The following is a 22,445-nucleotide window of genomic DNA, read 5'->3' on the forward strand; positions in this document are numbered from 1 at the left end:
TTCATGCAGTTTTATTGCGATATAGTCACATCAAACAATCTGTTTGAAGTACATAATCACTGGCTCACCATATCATCACGTAGTTGTGCATACAACCCCATGATGTAGTATTGTTGATGGTCTAAGGTGCTGGATATAGTCTCCAGTCATTTAGTGGCATGGGTTCAAATCCCACCACTGCCACACCTTTTATGGTTTCTTCGTTTTTGAAAGGAACTCTTGCTATGTATAAATTTGTTGGTTGGAAATTGTTTCCTTTCATCCCTTTAAATATTTCATACTAGTGCCTTCTTGTGTCCTTGGTTTCTGAAAATAAATTCGAAGTTCATTTTATTGGAATCCCTTTGTATGTAACTTGTTGCTTTTCTTTTGCTGCTCTCAGGGCATTCTCCTTGACTTTGGCATTAGACCATGTGATTACTATGTGTCTGGGTATGGTTATCAGTGAGTTTATACTTTCTGAGGTTTGTTGAGATTCTTGAATCTCATAGTCTTGTCCTTTGTTAAATTTGCATAATTTTTTTTGCCATTATTTCATTGAATAATCCTCCTGCCAGTTTCTTCTCCTGTGACTCCCATGATGCATATATTGATACACTTGTGTCCCACAAGTCTCTTAGGCATTGTCTGTTCTTTTTTATTTATTCTTTCTTTTGTTACCTCTGATCTGCTATTGAAACTGTATAGAGAACTTTTCATTTCAGTTGTGTTCTTCAACTCTAGTGTTTCTCTGGAGATATTCCTAAATTCATTCATTGTTTCCTCATATCCTTTACTTCTTTCTCCATGTTTTCTTTTATCTCCTTGAGCATAATCAGCATTATTATTATTATTTTTTTACACTAGCCAGTGCTCCACTACACTGTGGTGAAGCTGTATTTTGTACCTTGCAGATAGCGTCAGTTGGCACAAGGCTTTGGAAAGCTATTGAGCAATTTTGATTAATAGTCATAAAAATTGCGTGCATCACACAGCCCTCGGTAATACCCCTGAGAACTTAGAGAAATAACTCCATTTTAAAAATGTATATGCATGAAAATGAAGCATTATTATTTTAAAGTCTGACTCCACTAAGTACCAACTGTGGTCTTCTTTGTTGATAGTTTCTGGATTTTAATCTTGTTCCACTGGATGGTCCATCATATCCCATTTCTTTGTCTTGTAATCTTGTTGCATACTGTACATTTTAATAATTTATAATGTTAACTTTGGGATTTAGTTCTTGAGCTGTCTCTTCCTTAAGTTTGTACCTAGCTAATGAAATGAGATTTTCTTGATTGTTAGGAGCTAACCAAAACAAACCAAGGCAAGAGTCACCTCTCACTATCTGCAAATTGGTTCTGCTTTGGCTGGTGGTCTTCTGATCAAGAAGATCAGCCTGAGGCCAATGGGAAGTGTGGGTTCCTGATTTACCCAACCCTGTGTGGAGCTGGAGCTTCTTTTCCTGGACTTGTGCTTGCTAGAGGTCATAAGAATTCCCCATTTACAGTTTACAGGAGTTTAAATGAATGCCTCCACTTTCCCTTTGGAAATAGACCTCCTCCTCCTCCTGGGTGCTGTTTTGTATTACTTAATGCAGGTAGTATTTGCTCCAGGCTGTTTCAGCTGAAGTGTTTTTCTTACTATCCCAGCTGCCTGGATCTTCTCTGCCCTCAGAACAATCTTTGGGATGGTGAGATTCTTTCTTCTTTAATTGCTTGTACTTTGGGTGTAAGATTGAGGAAATCACCTCCTATTACAAGATCTTTAAGATATTTCTCTACCTTTTCTTCTAAGAATTTTATGGTCTTTGTGCTAATGGTTAGGTATTTGGTCCATTTTGAGTTAATTTTTTTGTATTAGGTTGGAGAAAGGGGTCTTCTTTCGTTCTTTTGGATATGTATGTCCAGTTCCCCAAGCACCGTTTGTTGAGGCTGCTCTGTCCCAGTGGAGCATATTTGGCTGCCGTGTCAAAAATCAATTGTCCATGGATGGGAGGGTCTATTTCTGAACTCTCAATTCCATTGGTCGGAATATGTCTCTTTACGCCAGTACCATGCTGCTGTGACCACTGTAGCTTTGCAATGTGTATTAAAGTCAGGTAGTGTGAGACCTCCGACTTCATTTTTCTTTAAGATATTAAGAATTTGGGGCATTCCACCATTCCAAATATATTTGACTTATCTATTTCTGCAAAGAACACTGTTGGGATTTTCACTGGTATTGCGTTGTATCTATAAATCATTTTGTGTAGAATTCACATCTTAACTATATTTAGTCTTCCAGTCCATGAGCATAGTATGCCCTTCCATTTATTTAGGTCTTCCTTGATTTCTTTTTCCAGTGTTTTATTGTTTTCTTTGTATAAGTTCTTTATGTAATTGGCTAAATTTATTCCTAGATATTTGAGTCTTTTGGTTTCTGTTTGTTCCAGTTTGCTAATACTGCCATTTATGCAAAATACCGGAAATGGATTGGCTTTTTTAAAAATTATTTTTATTGAGATATATTCACATACTATACAGTCATTCAAAGTGTACAATCAGTTGTTTAAGTACCATAATATAATTGTGCATTCATCACCCCTAATTTTTAAACATTTTCCTTGTACCAGAAAAAAGTGAAAAAAAGAATAAAAAGTAAAAGTAAAAAAGAACACCCAAATCATCCCCCCACCTTATTTTTCATTTAGTTTCTTGTCACCATTTTTCTACTCATCTGTCCATACACTATAAAAGACTGTGATCCACAAGGCTTTCACAATCACACTGTCACCCCTTGTAAGCTGCATTGCTGTATAATTGTCTTCAAGAGTCAAGGCTACTGGGTTGTAGTTTGATAGTTTCAGGTATTTATTTCTAGCTATTTCACTGCACTAAAACCTAAAAAGGGTTATCTGTATAGTGTATAAGAATGCCCACCAGAGTGATCTCTACTCCATTTGGAATCTCTCAGCCACTGAAACTTTGTTTCATTTCATTTTGCATCCTTTTGGTCAAGAAGATGTTCTCAATCCCATGGTGTCAGGTCCAGATTCAGCCCCGGGAGTCATATCCCATGTTGTCAGGGAGATTTGCATGCCTGGGAATCAGATCCCACATGGGGGGAGGGCAGTGAGTTCACCTGCCAAGTTGGCTTAGCAAGAGAGAGAAGGCTACATCTGAGCAACAAAGAGGTAATTAGGGGGAGACTCTTAGGCACAGTTATAAGCAGGTTTAGCCTCTGCTTTGCAGTAATGGGCCTCATAAGAGCAAGTCCTGTGATACAGGGCTTGGCACATCAAACCATCAGTCCTAAATATTTGTGAGAATGTTAACAACAGTTCAGGTGAGGAAGCCCAACACCTCTGCATTTTCCCCCACCTCCTCAGGGGGACTCTGCATATATATTTTTATTCTCTGCCCAAATTACTTTGGGATGTGTTGCTATTTCACACTAACCTTTGCAAACCTACCAGGTCTCAATTCCTATTAAAAGTTCCATGTAATTACGGTTTTTGAAGGAACTGCACAAGTTTAGTTGTTTAGGAAATACACCTCTTGCACCAACTAACCATCCCTTTCCTTGGTCTCACATAGAATTTGAAGTTTTAAAAATGCAGTCAGTATTGTCCTTTACCCTTTTGCCTGATTTGCCCTAGTCCTAACCACATCTGCTTCATTCATATCTCTAGTTGAAGTTTGGTCTCTTGTTCAGCTTTTTGAACAGTTGCTATGTGTTCTAATACTGACATTCATATTAGAGTTCTAGCTCTGAGTTTCAGGTGTCACACAGATACCCAGAGTTCCAGGGATCAATCAGGTTATACACAAAGGGATCAGTGTCTCAGAATCTGGAGATAGCCATTACCATTCAGGAATAGATGTGAGTGCTGTAAGAGCTTACAATCTAGGAACCATTCCAGTAGTGTTCCCCTGATAAGCTGTGCTCTAAGGTTCAATTCTGGGTTTACACATTGTAGTTACTCCATATTGGTGAGACATTAAAGTGTTTCCCTTTGATTCTGGTGTAGTTCACTCAAAATGCTGTCTACAGGTTCCATTCACCTCATTGCATGTCTCACAGCTTCACTCCTTCTCACAGTTGCTCAATATTGCATTGTATACACACACAACAGTTCACCATTCTGTTCCTCAGTCAATGTACTCTTAGGCCACCTCCACTCATTGCAAATCACGCATACTCTCTCCATAAACTCCAGTGTGCACATGTCCATTCATGTCTCTGCTCTCAGATCCTCCAAGTAAGTGCCACCTAATGAGGTTGCAGGACCTTATAGCACCCACATACTTAGCTTTGTGTAGAACCACCACATTGTCCTCCCAAAAGGCTATAGTATTCTACCTACTAACCAACAGTAAATATATACATCCTTCTCTCCATGTTTTCTCCAGCACTTTTATCCCTGTTTATATTTTTCCATACAATTTTATAGAGCTATATTCACAAACCATATAATTATTCCATGTACCATCAGTTCATGTATCATCATACAGTTGTACATTTATCACCACAATCAGCACTTGAACATATTGATTACTACAAAAAAAGTTTTTTAATGAATAATAAAAAAGATAATTAAAAAAAATATACAATACAATAGTAGGGTCAGAAACATCACTAGCAAGAACCCCATATCCCTCCCTTGTATTCTCCTCTCATACAAATTTAGCTTTGATATATTGCCTCTGTTACATTTACTAGCAGTATAGTACAGTGTTACTGTTGACCATAGACTCCAGTTTGCTTTGATTATATTCCTCCGAAATACCATCCCCGCTTTCCAACACTCTGCATTTTTGACATTCTTTTGTTCTCCCACATGCAACAACAGTTTTATATTTGTATGTTTAGTCACAATCCTTGACCACTCCAGTTTTTGCTAAGTTAAACAGTCCCAGTCTTTATCTTCTATCTTTACCTCAGGTGTCATTCATGCCCCTAGCCCACCTTTTTCTGCTTTACTCATGGACATCTTTGTTCAGTGTAGTTACAATATTGTGCTACCGTCACACAGTATTAAGCTATTTCTGGATCTATACAATCAATCCTGCTGAACATTCTGTAGTCCTTCAGCATCAGATGTCTGATCTCTACCCTCTATCTCCTGGTAGCCTGTGTTATCAGCTTTTAACTCAAAGTTTGTTTATTAATTTTCATTCATATTAGAACATACAGCATTTGTCTTTTTGTTTCTAACTTCGCTCAGCATAATGTCCTCACAGCTCATCCATGTTATAGTATGTTCCATGTCTTTGTTCTGTCTTAGAGCGTAATATTCCATCATGTGTATGTGTCACAGTATGTGGTATGTTTTTCCTTTTTTTTTTTTTTTTTTTTTTAGCTCCTGTTCAATTTCTTTTAGCAGTTTCTCATAGTTTTCTTTGTATAGGTCTTTTGTGGCCTTCATTAAGTTGATTCATTAAGTTGATTCCTAAATACTTGATTCTTTTGGTTCCTTTTGTAAATGGAATTTTTTCTTGATTTCTTCCTCTTGTTGCACATTACTTGTGTATAAGAACATTACACATTTTTGTGTGTTGATCTTGTAGCCTCTCACTTTGCTGTATTCACTGATTAGTTCTAATAGCTTTGCTGTAGATTTTTCTGGATTTTCTACATATAGAATCATATCATCTGCAAAGAGTGAAAGTTTTACTTCTTTCTCTCAAATTTATATGCCTTTTATTTCTTTTCCTTGCCTAATTGCTCTAGCTAGAACTTCCAGCACAATGTTGAATAACAATGGTGACAGTGGACATCCCTATCTTGTTCCTGATCTTCGAGGGAAAGCTTTCAGTCTCTCCCCATTGAGTATGATGTTGGCTGTGGGTTTTTCTTATATTGCCTTTATCATATTGAGAAAATTCCCTTCTATTCCTATCCTTTGAAGTGTTTTCATCAAGAGAGGATGTAGAATTTTGTCAAGTGCCTTTTCTGCATCGATCAAGATGATCATGTGGTTCTTCTGCTGTGATTTATTGATGTGGTGTATTACATTAATTGATTTTTGTGTGTTGAACTAGCCTTGCATACCTGGAATAAACCCCATGTGGTCTTTTAATTTGCTGCTGGATTCGATTTGCGAGTGTTTTGTTGTGGATGTTTGCGTCTATATTCATTAAAGAGATTGGTCTATAATTTTCTTTCTTTGTAGTGTCTTTGATTTTGGTATTAGGGTGATATTGGCTTCATAGAATGAGTTGGTAGCTTTCCCTCTTCAGTTTTTTTAGAGAGTTTGAGCAGGATTGGTGCTAATTCTTTCTTGAATGCCTAGTAGAATACACATGTGAAACCATCTGGTCCTGGGCTTTTCTTTTTTGGGAGCTTGATGACTGGCTTTATCTTTTTACTTGTGATTGGTTTATTGAGCTCATGTATTCTTGAGTCACTGTTGGTTGTTTATACTTTTCTAGGAAGTTGTTCATTTTGTCTAAGTTGTCTAGTTAGCATATAGCTGCTCATAGTATCTTCTCATTATCTCCTTTATTTCTGCAGGGTCAGTAATTATTTTTCCCTTCCCATTTCTGATTGCATTTATTTGCATCTGCTCTCTTTTCATTGTCGTTGTTAGCCTAGGTAGGGTTCCATCAATTTTGTTGATTTTTCTCAAAGAACCATCTTCTAGTTTTGATGAGTCTATTGTTTCTGTATTCTCAATTTCATTTATTTCTGCTCTAATCTTTATTTCTTTCCTTCTGTTTGCTGTGTGGTTAGTTTGCTGTTCTTTCTCTTGTTCTGCCAGGTGAACAGTTAATTCCTAAATTTTTGATCTCTCTTCTCTTTTAATATAGGCATTTAGGGCAATAAATTTCCCTCTCAGCACCACCTTTGTTGCATCCCATACATTTTGATATGTTGTATTTTCGTTGTCATTTGCCTTGAGGTATTTACTAATTTCTCCTGTAATTTCTTCCTTTACCCACCAGTTTTCTAAGAGTGTGTTGTTTGGTCTCCATATATTTGTGAATTTTACAGTCTTCTGCCTGTTATTTACTTCCAACTTCATTCCATTATGATCTGAGAAAGTACTTTTTATAGTATCAGTATTTTTAAATTTATTGAGACTTGCTTTGTGACCCAGCATGTGGTCTATCCCAGAGAATGTTCCATGAGCACTTAATAAAAATATGTATTCTGCTGTTGTGGGATGTAGTGTTCTATAAATGTCTGTCAAGTCTAGTTCATTTGTTATACAATATAACATCTCTGTTTCCTTATTGATCTTCTGTCTAGATGTTATATCCATTGATGAGAGCAGTGTATTGACGTCTCCGACTATTGGAGAGTTATCTACTTCTCCTTTCAATTTGATCAGTGTTTGCCTCATGAATTTTGTGTCACTCTGGCTTAGTGCATAAATATTTATGATTGTTATGTTTTCTTGATGAATTGACTCTTATTAATATATAGTGTCCTTCCTTGTCTCTTTTAGTTGTTTTACTTTTGAAGTCTAATTTGATATTAATGTAGCTACTCCTGCTTTTTTCTGGTTGCTGTTTGCATGAAATATCTTTTTCCAACCTTTAAGTTTCAGTCTATTTTTGTCCTTGTGTCTAAGGTGAGTTTCTTGTAGACAGCATATAAATGGGTCCTGGTTTTAAATCCATCCTGCCAGTCTATGTCTTTTTGTTGGGGAGTTTAATCCATTAACATTTAGTGTTCTTACTGTAAGGGCAATACTTTCTTCTACCTTTTGTCTTTCGGATTTTATATGTCATGTCTTATTTTTTCCTCTCTCTCCTTTTACCCTTTCTGATGATCTTCATTTCTACACTGTTCTCCAAACCTATCTCTCCTGTGTTTTCCTATCAACTTGTAGCACTCCCTTTTGTATTTCTTGGAGCGCTGGCGTCTTATTCACACACTCTCTCGGTGTCCGTGTTAAAATATTTTAATCTCTCCCTCATTTTTGAAGCCATTTTTGCTGGATTTAGAATTCTTGGTTGGCAGTTTTTCAGTATCTTAAATATATCATACCACTGTCTTCTCGCCTCCATAGTTTCTGCAGAAAAATCTGTACATAGTCTTATCAAGCTTCTGTATGTGGTGGATTGCTTTTCTCTTGTTGCTTTCAGAATTCTCTGTCTTTGACATTGGACAATCTGATGAGTAAGTGTCTTGGAGTAGGTTTATTGGGATCTCTTCTGTTTGGTGTACTGCTGTACTTCTTGAATCTATAATTTTCTGTCTTTCATAAGAGTTGGGAAATTTTCAGTGAGTATTTTGTTTATTATTCTTTCTGCTTGTTTTCCCCTCTCTTCTCCCTCTGGGACACCCATAACACGTATATTCGTACGCTTCATGTTGCCACTCAGTTCCCTAAGACCCTGCTGGTATTTTTCCATTTTTTTCACCATCTGTTCTTTTGTGTGTGTGAATTCAGATGTCTGGTCTTCCAGTTCACTGATACTTTCTTCTGCCTGTTCAAATCTACTCTTGTATCCCTCCATTTTCTTTTTCATCTCCTCCATTATGCCCTTCATTCCCATAAGTTCTGCCATTTTTTTTCAAGTTTAGGAATTCTTCCTTATGGTCATCCAGTGTCCTCCTTGTATCCTCATCTCTTTTGCTATGTCTTCCCTCAGTTCATTGACTTGATTTCTGAATTAATTTAGCTTTGTTTGAACATCTCCAATTAGTTCTTCCTTCAGTTCATTGAATTGATTTAGCAATAATTGCTTCAACTCCTATATCTTGGTTGAACTATTAGTTTGTTCCTAATGGTCCATGTTTTCATGTTTTCTAGTATTGCTTATTATCTTAAGCTGTCTAGGCATCTGACTTTCTTGATTAGTTTATTTTGAAGCTCATTGTCACTCTTTTACCTAGGGTTTTCATGTAGTTGGCTTTGTTCTGACACTGGTGTTCAGTTCAGCTTATTCTAGACCTCTTAGATTCTTTTCAGTTGATCAGAGTTTTTCACCTCTCATTTTTCTGTTTTCTCCCCCGCCTCTATGTAGCCTTTTTGTGTGAGCATCTCCTCAGATATGGTCAACCTCAGTCAGGTTTACCCAATCCAGAGAGGCCCAGGACTCAGGAGGATGGTATGGAGACTCTCCTGTGGGGCCTCTAGACTCTGTGCTTTTCCTATGCTGTCCAGCAGGTGGTGCTTGCCAGCCCGCCGCTCCCCCACCAGTGTGAGGAGGTATGGAGCCTTTAGTTCTCCCAGACAAGCCCTTTAATTCCATCCTTGCAGTTCTGATGGGCTATTGAAACACAAAAAGAGAAGGCAGTTGAGTGGGAAACATGAAACCAGAACAACTGGCTTTTCAGAGAAGGGCCCTGGCTCCTATGTTTTACAAATCTGCCTGTTTCTCTTTGAGCCCAGCCCTTCTCCATTTTTTGTTCATCCCTACTCCAAAAGTCTTTTTGTTTTTGTTTTTTTCCTACTGTTTTTGCTAGCCCTATCTCCTCTCTGCTGGGTTGACTGCTCCCAGATTCTCCAGTGTCTGGTCTTAGGTTATCTTTGGTTGGAGTTTCTGTTCAACAGTCTGAGTTTGTTAATCAGTGCTGCAACTGCAATTCTTCTTCCTGGTTCCCAGCAGGAACAGCCCCTCAGTCCTTGGGAGACTAGCTGCAAAACAGTCAGTTGTACCAGGCAGGGAGGGGCATGAGCCTCCTGGCTGTGAGAACTTATAGATTTCGTTGTTCTCAGCCAGTCCATGTGCTGTAGACTGTTGTGTGCCCTGTGTCCAAACTCATATTCCTCTGTGGACTCTGTTCCACACAGTTCCTGGCTATCTAGCAGCGGCCCCAGAGGAGTAACTAAGAGACACACCTCACCATTCTGCCATCTTGCCCTGCCCCAGATTGGCTTTTATAAAGGGGTTTTATTTGGTTACAGAGTTACAGTCTTAAGGCCGTAAAGTGTCCAAGGTATGGCATCAGCAATAGGGTACCTTCGCTGGATAAGGGCCATTGGCATCCTGAAAACCTCTGTTAGCTTGGAAGTTGCATGGCTGGCGTCTGCTTGTTCCCAGGTTGCATTTCAAAATGGCATACTCAAAATGTTAGCATCAGCTTTCAATGGCTTTCTTCAAAATGTCTGTTGCAGCTGCAGCACTGAACCCCTTCTGTTTGTCAGCTCTTTTATATGACTCTAGTAAACTAATCAAGGCTCATGCTGAAGGGACAGGGCCACACCTTCATGGAAGTTACCTAATCAGAGTTATTACATACAGTTGGGTGGGTCACATCTCCATGGAAACAACATAATCCAAAGATTCCAACCTAATCCACACTTACACGTCTGCCCCCATAAGATTGAATTAAAGAACTTGGTGTTTTGGGGGAACATAATACATCCAAACCAGCACACTATTCTAAATGGATTTTTTTCCTTAATTTCCTCCTCAGATTGCTCATTACTAGTGTATAGAAACACTAATTTTTCTATGTTAATCTTGTATCTTCCCACTTTGATGAACTTGTTTATTAGCTCTACTTGCTTTGTTCTAGTTTTGGGGGACTTTACATATAGGATCGTGGCATCTGCAAAGAGGAAAAGTTTTACTTCTTTCTTTCCATTTTGGATTTATGCAGAAAAAGATTTGACAAACTTAAGCACCTTTTCTTGATAAAAACGCTTAGAAAGATAGGAATAGGAAGAAACTTCCTGAACCTAATAAAGGGCACAGATGAAAAACCCACAGCTAACATCACACTAAATGGTGAAAGGCGGAAAGCTTTCCTTCTGAGCTCTGGAACAAGACAAGAATGCCCTTTGTTATCATTGTTATTCAGCATTATACTGGAAGTCCCTAGCTAGGGCATTTAGGCAACAAAAATAAATAAAAGCCATCCAAATTAGAAAGGAACATGTAAAACTTCCACTGTTTGCAGATGGCATGATCCTATAAGTAGGAAGTCATCATTTGAAGCAGTGTGAGGAAAGGGTAGAAGTGCTCGTGCAGTTTGATTGTGATATTAGGCATAAAATATGAAATTGGTACAGGGGCATTTTGTTTCAAAATAGAAGAGAAAAAGTTTAAGTGATGAAAGAATTGACTGTGATAAGAAGTGAGGTTGCTGGTGAAGACTTCAATTTTAATCACATATAGTTTCTGAAGAAATAAGAGAGACAGGAATTCCATTGGAGTAATTTGCCCCATCAGTAGGAGAGAAGAAAGAATAACTAATGGATATGAGTGCAGGAATGATTGTAGAGATTTTTGTCAAATTACATCATTCATCTGATTGTTTAATCCTGTCTGCTGAAATAAAATGTGAATGTGAGATTAAAAACTACGGGACTTGAAGTGATTATAGAATGTGGCTGAATGATTCAATTATCAAGATATGTCTGCAAAAAGTAGGAATCGTGATCATATTTCGACCTAAAGTAATAGCTCAGTAATGTGTTTTGTCAGATATAGTAATGGACAAGACAGGTAATTAGTCACTCCCATGGGGGCAGATTTGCAAGTGCTCAGATGTTTATTGGCTGATAAGGTAAATACAAGGACATCAGAAATTTTGTTCTCCAGAACAACCTTCATCATCAGAGTTAGTTTGAGGATTAAAATTTTCAAAAATTGCAATTCTTCATGTTTATTTAATATAACCATTTTTTCCCTGGACTTCAGGTACCAGTAAGTTAATATAACCTCTGTTTATGAATCATTGTCATTATTTGTCTGTGAAGTGCATGTAATTATTGTGTTTTTGAGGAGAGATTTACTTTATACACATCCATTCATATATATAAATAATGAAATGTTAGATATCACAGCTAATGATTAATATATGAAAAAGCTTTCAGCTACCCCCTCATAAAAATATGTGAGCAAATAGGTTTTTTCCCCAAATCTCTTTATTCTACATCTTCTAAGCTTCCTAATCCTATGAGGATTTGGGGACATGACAATGACATTATGACCTATATACTTCTGTTTTCTGATGCATGGGATTTTCATGATTAGATTTGCATAAGGGTTGCCATTGATCCCTCCAAATCAATTAAGTCCTTGACTGGATCTCCCCCATAAATAAATATATTGTTTCTTCATTGATATCCAAATCCATTGGAGTGAGATCTAATACTCAGTGTTGAGAGAGTTATTGTTATACATCACATGTGAAAGAACCAAGATGATTTAGGACAGGTGTATCCAGAAGGGCAGGTGCAGGTGGTTAGAGCAGGGAGGGAAAGAGAGTCCAGAGGACAGGGATGGATGTTGGAGAACCAGTGCTGGTACATACACCAAGCATAATTATATCTAAGAAATTTCAGATGGCTTCCTCTAGTCTGGAGACCTAATACTAGATGAGCCCTGGGTCAGGAATTCCTAAGTTTTGGAATCAGGGAGGGAATTAAAAGTTTCTGAACACCATGGGATAATTGAAAATAAAATTCAGTGATTTTTATGTTCTTATCTGTAATATGAAGGTATTCATATCTTTGTTATTTGCTAGAGAAGCCAGGATCTCCTATATCTTGACCCTGGGAGAAAAGAGACCTCTTCCTTTTTCTCTTGGAGTGCCCTTCATATTTCTGTTGATTGTACAGATTTTACTCCCAGGTGAAGGGTTTGAGGTTCACTGTTAGATGAGTCTGGAAATCGTTCTCAAGACTTGAGTCTGAAGGTTTCTATCTCCTTTCTCAGCTTTGCTCACCTACTGCCTGTCTGGTTGTGAGTGAAAATCCAAAGGAAGACTGTTGTAAACTGAGCAATTGACAATGCAGCCATGGGTGAGTAAGAGATTATTCTTTATCTGAAATTAGACCACTGTTGTCAGCAGATGGGAAGGTTTCTGCTATTGGTATAATTTCTGAGTCCATTCATGAGCTAGCCAAGGATCTGGGCTTCACTTTAGTTTATCTGGACTCTAGAATGGTTATGGTAAGTTTGTGGCTCATCAGTAAGTAATCTCCTTCCCAACATTACAGTAGTTTGCTCCAGCCTCCATTAGGATTGTGTATTCCCTGAAGAAATGAGAGACGTTTTCTTTTTCTCACCCAACCCGTGGCCTCATTGGAGAAATAATGCACTCATGGATCATGTCAGTGCCCGAAGTTTGCTTAGGCTTGTGGTGAACATAGGTAATAGAGATGGATAAGAGTTGAAGTTAACAGTAGGGAAGGTGATATTTCAGCAGATGCATTCAGTCAATCCAGTTTTACAGCTGCTGGGGTATGACTGTGCATTGTTGACCAGAGCACAAGAGAAGGTTAGGAAATAAAAGGAAATGAGGAATTGTTCATTTATTTTCCCCAATTTCAGTTCCATGTAAGTGTTGATAGAATATATTTGCACATTTTGAAACATTCAAAAAAGTAAACTAAAATTTTCCTTTCAATTGTTCCCAATTTCCAAACTTAATTTTTGTAAATCAACTTTATTCAGATTTTTAAATGGATGCAATATATAGGAAGTATTCTTCCCTTTAGTAGAATACAGTTTATGGCACTGTGAATTTTTTTGCAGATTTAAAGAGACCAGAAGCAACGAAGGGGCTTCTTTGAATCTTGAGCAGACAGAGGGGATGATGAGAGGGACAATGAAAACTGGTGTTGTAGGCCCCAGAAAATGTTGGGAATGGGAGGTCTCCTACCACAGGAATAGTCAACTAGGACCATCTTTCAGTACAAATGTCTCAAGGGTCCCTGACTTTCAATCCTGAGCTAGCTGTACTTAACATCACAAACAACTGAGTTATTTAGAATTGAGGAAGGCAGCATTTACTGATCCAGAGTTCTGTATGAAACCTGTTTAGTTTTGTAGAATTCTAGATATTGCTTCAAAATTCCCTGCCACTTCATTGAATAGACCAGTGAATTGAATTTAGATGGCGCCTCACTCATTAGTGCATTGGATCTGTTTAAATGCATAACATAATGTTAAACAATTTTATAAATGACACAAAGTGAGGTCATCCATATACAGGAATAATCTAACTCTAGTCATTTTTTTAAAGTGACAACTCCTGGATATTCCTTGCCTTATAATGAATCTCTAAATTTATCTAAAATTGATGGAAAATAAGATTTTAGTTACAGATGCTCTAGAGCAAGTATGAACAGCATCAGAAAGTCATAATTAAAGTCTTGGGAAATTTCCAGATGTATGTCACTCCATGTGTCATGTGATACTCCTTTACAATGGAGTTGTATGTATTCAAAATGTCTGTGGTTCTGTGAATGTATCTGAAAGGCAGACAGCAGTTCAGCATTGAAAGTGATCTTACTGGAACTCTAAAAACACTTTCAGTTTTATATACACAGTCTGTACTTTATTGCTGTCGTTCTGATTATCACTCTCTGGACTTTGGTAAGGATGGCCTTGTGTGAACCCAAATTTCTGTAATGTTAGGAGTTAATGACCTTCAGAGATGTTGCTGTAGACTTCACCCAGGAAGAGTGGGCATTGCTAGACACATCCCAGAGAAAGCTGTTCAGAGAAGTGATGCTGGAGAATATCAATCATCTTGTCTCAGTGGGTGAGTTCCTGAAAATTTATCTGTCTTTGATATCTGTCTAATTGATCTACTACAATCTATCTACGTATATAGATATCATACCTATCATATATCATCTATTTAAGTATCTAAGTCAGCTTCTCTACTGTATGAAATTTTTATATCTTTATATTTTTGTTTTTTATATTAATATATTTATTTTATTTTATCACCCATAACCATCTAAATGAAATATGTGTTCTGTCATGTTACATACATCTAATTCACCTCCATAGAATTTAAACTTCTTGACCACAACTTCAGACTTTCTTGAATCTCAATCACCAATGTTCAGTGTAGTGGTGGTAAGTCAAGCAGTATTTTTTTGAATAAATAAGTGAATAAACATTTTGAAATAATTATTCTGCTCTAGTGCTATACTGTAGCTTCAGAACACAATAGTAAAAATACCACATGTATCATTTTCCTCAAATATTTTAGATTGTCTTAGTGGAGTTTATGCTTATTGGACTCCATTTTTGAAAATGATAACAACTGTGGAAACATACAAGTTTTCTCCATTTAGAATATGAAGGATTCTCCAGTCTTTGACCTTGTACAGTGCAAGGTCCCCACTGTAATGAGAACAAGGTCAAGAGTTGCCCTTTCCTGGTTAACTATGGTCAGTGTTGTGTGTTCCAAGTACTTCTGTACTTTTGCCTTGCTGACCTTCAATGCTTGTTTTTTTTCTGTAGCCTGCAATGGAATTGATAATGCAGTGTTAACACTTCAAAATCCAGGTATCTGTTTTCTTACAAACAGGATGTCAGGTCTGCAAATCAGATGTGCTGTCCCAATTGGCACAAGGAAAGGAAGTGTGGAGAGAAGGAAGGGGATTTCTCCAAAACCAGAGTCAAGGTGAGCTCTAGGAACCTGTTCGTCAGTAGTGGAGGAGCTTCATCAGTCAGTGATTAGGTCCTTGGAAATGTCAGCTTCAAATTTCTTTAAGTGAATGATGATTTCTGAAATGTACACAAGGATATTTGGGAAACTTTCATCGTATGTGGTCATTATCCTATACACTTACCAAGCCCTATTCAAGTGTCTGACTTTGGGAAAGAGATATTCATGTACTGTTGGAATTAGTTTCACATAAGGAGCCTTCTTCTTGTCTTACTCTTGTAAGATTTTCCCTCTTTACCTTCCTGATCTCCCAACTTTTAATTTTTCTTATATTTTAATCTTGAAAATCTTTTCTGTTAATGTTCTATATAATGTTTCCTTTTGCCTAGAATATTCCTTAATTTGATATTTTTCCCAGCCAAGTCAATGTTTGAAATATACTGACAAGGATATTTGGGACTTTCCAAGGTTTTCATTCCTATAATGCTACCCTAACAATTTATTGTGTATTTTCCCCCGTTATAGGCAGAAAAAGTGCCTGTAAAAAGCAAGAAATGATAGTCATGGAACTTTCCTGCAGGAATGGCACTTCTAACATGTCATTGGTAAGCTTCATTGATGTGAACCCTAATTTTCCAAATAAATACCTGAAGGTTGAATAAATTGGGAATGCAGTACAATCACCTAGCCATAATTAATGTTAGGGTTCAATGTTAATCCAGCAAAAATCTGTGAGTTTGAATTTAGGAAAAAGTAAACTGAACACAAAACTCTAAGCTGAGTTCTTATAAAAATATGATTGCATGAACATGGTTCACATACATAAATTTGGAAACATCATGAAGGTCAAAATTGATCAGATATCTCTGCAATTTGGGTGGTAATATGGAGAAATCTCTGTTAATGAAGGTGAATAATTTGTGTATGAAACTTACGTGGGGAAGATTTTAATCGGAGACTATCACTGAAGGGTTAGTTGAGAATTAACATGTAGGGAAATGAAATGTATGTATATGAATACATGTTTGACAGTCTCTCATCTAATTTCCACAGCAGATATCTCGCACTCAAAGGAATTCCTTTCAATGTAATTATTTGCTGGAAGATTCCACTCTCAGAGCCACAGTGACTCAACATGGATTAATTTCCATGGGAAAGAAACCATATTTAAGCAAACCACTTGGAAAACTCCTCAGTGATCAGTTATCTTCTAAGCATAGGCAGATTCATACTAGAAGTAAATCAGATGAATGCCATCAAAGTTCTAAAGTGTTTACTAAGAGTTCTGGCCACCGACAGTGCAGTGGAACTCAAACTCTAGAGAAACCCCATGAATGTCATCTATGTGGGAAAGCCTTTAGTCAATATTCTTATCTTAGACTACATGAGAGAAAACACAGTGGAGAGAAACCCTATGAATGCCATACATGTGGGAAAGCCTTCTTTGATTGTTCTGACCTCAGAAAACATGAGCGAACTCACACTGGAGAGAAGCCCTATGAATGTAATCTATGTGGAAAAACCTTCAGGCAATCTTGTAATCTTCAAAAACATGAGAGAACTCACACTGGAGAGAAAACCCATGAATGCCATCTATGTGGGAAAGCCTTCAGTGAACATTCTAATCTTAGACAACACGAGAGAACACACACAGGAGAAAAACCGTATGAATGCCATACATGTGGGAAAGCCTTCCGTCATAGTTCTGCCCTCAGAGTACATGAGAGAATTCACACTGGAGAGAAACCCCATGAGTGTCACCTATGTGGGAAAACCTTCACACAGTCTTCTAGCCTTAGAGACCATGAAAGAACACACAGTGGAGAGAAACCCTATGCATGTCATACATGTGGGAAAGTGTTTCGTCATAGTTCTACTCTCAGACAACATGAGAGAACTCACACTGGAGAGAAACCCTTTGAATGCAATCTATGTGGAAAAACCTTTGGTCAAAATTCTCGTCTAAGGAAACATGAGAGAACACACACTGGAGAGAAGCCATATGAATGCCATACATGTGGAAAAGCTTTCATTTGTTGTTCTTCTCTCAGAGGACATGAGAGAACTCACACTGGGGACAAACCCTATAAATGCAATACCTGTGGGAAAGCATTCATTCGTTGTTTTTCCCTCCGACAACATGAGAGAACTCACACTGGAGAGAAACCCTATGAATGCCATCTATGTGGGAAGACCTTCAGGCAATCTTCTACTCTTAGAGAACATGAGAAAACACACAGTGGCGAGAAACCGTACTCATGCCATAGATGTGGGAAAGCCTTCCGTCATAGTTCTGCCCTCAGACAGCATGAGAGAACTCACACTGGAGAGAAACCCCATGAGTGTCATCTATGTGGAAAAACCTTCAGGCAGTCTTCTCGTCTCAGAGAACATGAGAGAACACACAGTGGTGAAAAACCCTATGCATGCCATACATGTGGGAAAGCCTTCAGTCATTATTCTCAACTTAGACGACATCAGAGAACACACACAGAAAACCTATGAATGCCATATGTGTGGGAAAGTCCTCATGTATTTTTCTACAGACAATCTGAGAACACAGTGTCATGAAACCCCATGAATGTCATCTATGTGGAAAAGCTTTTCTTCTAGTTCTGCCTTCAGGTAACTTGAGAGAATACTTAATGGGCAGAAGCCATAAGAATGTCATCTACATGGGAAAACCTTAATTTTTCAGTTCTTAGGCAACGTGAAATTAATCAAATTCGAGAGAAATGCTGTGAGTATCATCAATATGTGAAAGGCTTTAGTCAATATCTTGACCTTAAATGAGATGAGAATTGTCACACTACAGGTTTTGAATATGGAAGAGATTTCAACCATAGCTTTAACCTTCAAACACACCGGAGAAGTGATAGACTGAAGAAACAGTATGTTCATAATCAATATGGTAGTGCCTTTTGTGTTCAGTACAATTTCAGTTAACATAAATTCATACAGGAGAGAAACTATGAATTCCATCTATGTAGAAAAGCACTTAGTAGATGATTTGATATGAGAAGTCACAAGATAAATCTTATGGAAGTGGAGAGTCCCCATCTACCACTCTAACTGATATGCAAGCCAGAGAAATTACATGTGAGAAATTATTTGTACTCAATATGAGTGACCTAATTTATAATTTATTCTTTAAATAAAATAAGTGGACTCCATAGGAATGAAACACTAAGTCTGTAATTATTGTGCACTGTCATTCAATGAAACACAAGCCTTGCTGTGCTCAAATAAAATTCAACTTAGGAATGATGAAATGAGAGGGAAAAGTTTTTATTAGGATGGTGAAACCACTTGGGTTAGATCCAGAAATTTCAGTTTCATGTTGGAGAATGTATTAGATGTAAAATCATGAGAAATCATTTATTTGGAATTTGGGAAGGTTGTGAGCATGAGATAGTGTCTTTGTGGGGGTATGTATTTAATAGGATTGGGCAAATTATTACATACCTGGTGGCTGAGTTATATAGAGATGAGTGGTGGAAATGCTATAGGTTAGGGCATAGAATGTGAGGTCTGTGATTTGGTATTCTAATAGGGTAAATGAGTATGCTTCTATGGTTGTTTCTAATGGATGAGTGATGAACATTTTTTGGGTCAGTGATTAAATAAATGAAGGTTAGGAACAGAAATGTTTGCTTTGTTTCAAGTCTTACAGGGAACAATATTTCATCTCATTAACTGCAGTATTTATCATTGTGTTAGAGGGTTCTGCACACAGTAGTTCACTGCTTCAAGTGGAGAACCACATAGTTCCCAATTCCTCTCTAATTGCCCATTATGGATTATTAATCAGAACCCACTGAAATAATCATCTTAATAATCAAAGAGGTAATAGATTTGAAAATCTATAGGGCCCATCGGCAATGCCATTATGATTCAGATGTGGGAATCAAGTCTTTGCAATTAGTTTTGGATAAATTATCCAGAGCATGCATGTATGAAAACTCTTCAGCTAACTTCATAATTTAAAAAGTCTGAATTCTTTCCTATTAAAATTGGGACACTAGAAGAATTTCTTTTCTCATTACTACACCTAATGTTTTATCAATATTGAAAGACTGGTTGATTTACCCTGGATATAGACTAAGAAAAGGTTGTCTTCTGTCATAACCTCCATTATCTATAGACATAATAGGGACTTATATAATGTAATAAGTCAGAATGGAAAGAAAAAGCAGAAAACTTGGGGAGATGAAAGGAAACTGCAGATGACATGTTTCCGTATATAGAAACCACTATTAAATTTGCAAAAGAAAACTATAGGTCATTATTAGTGTTAGGAATGTCACAGGGTCCAAATTAAAAGTAAAATTCAATTCCTATACCCTAGAAACTTATTGAGAGAGGGAATCTATGTTCCTGGGGCCATAATTTCATGTGAGAATTTACATGTTCAGTTCAGTGGTGGATCCACCCAGCAGTGGAAGAATTCATGGGAAATTAAGCTAGTTCATGAATGTCACTGAGGTTAAGTCCATTATCCTCATCCTACAGGAAGGGATCATCCTCAGCCTGTTTCCCACCAGGATCTCAAGCCTCATTAGGTGTGAATGGCAGTTTGGTGTAGCCCTTATTTGCTGTCATTACAAAAATATCCATCATAAGATGAACTTTGCCATATGCATATATGTAACATAAATGATGACTTTCCACACCACCAATTATTTCAAAAGGTGGTCCCTTCACTACACTAGAGAATATTTGATTCTACAATCACATTTCACCCATGAAACTGACCAGTCTAAGCCATTGGTGATGGGTTCCCCCATGAGGCAGTAAATAGTTACATCAGAGTACTTAGGTCCAAGCATTCCAGGGTTATTAGGAACACTCACAGTTCAGCCCATTGGGCATGTTTTCCAGTGCCAGAGGTGCTATACAATATGCTTGAGGCAAGGGAAACTGGCTGCAGCCCAATGGATGCCAGATACTTTAAGCTCAACTGACCATTAAGTGACCCCAGCACTGAGCATTTGGTGGGACATCCATGAGTCAGTGTCCTTTGGATTTCAGTGCCTAGAAGGAAGGGACTTCTGGTTTTGCAATAGGCTCGTATTTGATGGGCACCTCTGCCAATCCTCATCCAAGCATGGCACTTGGGATCTGGAAAAGCAGAGTTCTGAATTTACCACTTCCATTTGATAATATTCCTGTCATTGGGCAGTGTCTGGGTAAGGTTTCTGAATACCTAGAACACAGAATATGACAAAGATTTCTAACTCCAGGACAACCTGAGAGCTTTTGGTAATCCTTTCAGTTTTCACCAAGGCCCTGTAGGATACCAGATGCTCCCTTTCATGCAACTGGTGCTCACTGAATCTGGGGATTTGTGCTCTAAAATCCCACAGGTAGATGTCCAGATGTAAGTTCTGCCTTATAATAGTTACTTTAAATGTAAATGGATAAACTCTCCAGTCAAAAGAGATTTTGAGAATGGAGTCTTAAAAAATCATGGCACAAGCATAAGATGTTTTCAAGAGATTCACTTTAAATTCAAATGTACAATTAGTTGTAAGTGAAAAGTTGGGGAAAATTCCATGTCAGTTATAACCAAAAGAGAGTGAGGGTTGCTACATTATTAGCAGACAAAATGCACTTGGTTAAAAACTTCTTAGGGAAAAAGAAAGGCAATATATATTGTTAAAAGGGTCAATCCCTCAGGAAAATGTAACATATATGCACCTAACAAAGCCCAGAATATATGAAGCAAACATTGATGTATATGAAGGGAGAAATAGATGGTTCAACAATATTTTTAGGAAACTTCAAAATACCACTTTCAACAAGCCATAGAATAAACATGAATAGAGAACTTGAAAAATACTATAGGTCAGCAAGACCTAACAGAAATACATGGAACACTTCACCCAACAGCAGAATACCCATTTCTTTCAAGTGCTCATGGATGATGGGTTGACCACATTTTGTATCAAAAACAAGTCTCTGTAATTTATTCTGATAGCATACAAAGTACCATCTGTGAACAGTAGAATGAAGCTAGAATTCAATAATACAAGGAAAATTCACAAATATGTGAAAATTAAAAACCAGTTGGTCAAGGAGGAAATCAAAAAACAGGTAATATCTTGAGATAAGTGAAAATTTAAAAAAGTGAAAGGATGAGCTGTGACCCCACCCATTCAAGGTGGGTCTTAGTTTACCAGCACTCTATCAGAAGATAAAAGGCAGAGACATTTTAAATGTAATTTTACTGAAGTATATTCACATATCACACAATCATCCAAAGTACAGTTTTTCAGTGTCGTCATATAGTTGTGCATTCATCACCACAATTTTTGAACATTTTCATTACTCCAAAAAATAATAGAGTAATAAAAGAACACTTAAGGCATTCCATACTGCTCCCATCCCTGTTATTCATGTAATTTTTGTCCCCATTTTTTCTGCTCATTTGTCCATACACAGGATAGAGGGAGTGTGGGCCATATAGGTTTCAAAATCTTACATTCACACCACATGAATATAGTTAGTTACACAATCATTTTGAAGAATCAAGGATATTGTATTGCAGTTCAACGGTTCCTGATGTTTCCTTCTAGCTACTTTAATAAACTAAGAACTAAAAAGGGATAGCTATATAATGCATGACAGTTGCCTCCAGAATGAACTCTGTACTCCATTTGAAATCTCTTAGCCACTGAAACTTTGTTTCATTTTTCTTCCCTCTTGATCAAGAAGGCTTTCACAATCCCTTGGTGCCAAGACCAGGCTCATCCCAGGGAGTCATGTCCCATATTGCCAGGGAGATTTACACCCCTAGGAGTCACGTCCCATGTAGGGGGGAGGGCAATGAGTTTACCTGCAAAGTTGGCTTAGAGAGGCCACATCGGAGCAACAAAAGAGGTTTTTGGGGTGACTCGCAGGCTCAATTATAAGTAGGCTTAGCCTCTACTTTGCATTATCAAGCTTCATAAGGCAAGTCCCAAGATCAAGGGCTTGGCCTGCTAAATTGGTAGTTCCCAATGCTTCTAAGAATATTAGGAATTCCACAGTTGGTGAAGTTTATTATTTCCACATTTCCCCCCAGTCCCTGAAGGGGGCATTGCAGATACATTTATTGTCTGCCCAAATTACTCTGGGATGTATCAGGACTTCATGCTAAGCCATACAAACCAACCTCTTTT

The 22,445-nt window shown here is 37.6% G+C and overlaps 1 protein-coding gene across 2 annotated transcripts in view; it reads left to right on the forward strand.

Moving 5' to 3' along the window:
- LOC119534680 (zinc finger protein 596-like) overlaps positions 1 to 19,176 on the forward strand; it is a 53,734-nt gene extending 34,558 nt beyond the window's left edge. The window contains exons 2-6 of one of the 2 annotated variants that reach the window (XM_037837302.1): positions 12,588 to 12,673; positions 14,295 to 14,421; positions 15,202 to 15,297; positions 15,808 to 15,887; positions 16,336 to 19,176. In XM_037837302.1, coding sequence (XP_037693230.1) covers positions 12,662 to 12,673; positions 14,295 to 14,421; positions 15,202 to 15,297; positions 15,808 to 15,887; positions 16,336 to 17,787 — 1,767 coding nt within the window. In that variant the 5' untranslated portion in view covers positions 12,588 to 12,661 and the 3' untranslated portion in view covers positions 17,788 to 19,176. The remainder of the gene's footprint in view (positions 1 to 12,587; positions 12,674 to 14,294; positions 14,422 to 15,201; positions 15,298 to 15,807; positions 15,888 to 16,335) is intronic. The other variant, XM_037837303.1, reaches the window with a different exon arrangement.
- The last annotated feature ends 3,269 nt before the right edge of the window (positions 19,177 to 22,445 follow it).

This window comes from Choloepus didactylus, chromosome 5 (genome assembly GCF_015220235.1).
Source record: "Choloepus didactylus isolate mChoDid1 chromosome 5, mChoDid1.pri, whole genome shotgun sequence".
NCBI classification, from domain to species: domain Eukaryota; kingdom Metazoa; phylum Chordata; class Mammalia; order Pilosa; family Megalonychidae; genus Choloepus; species Choloepus didactylus.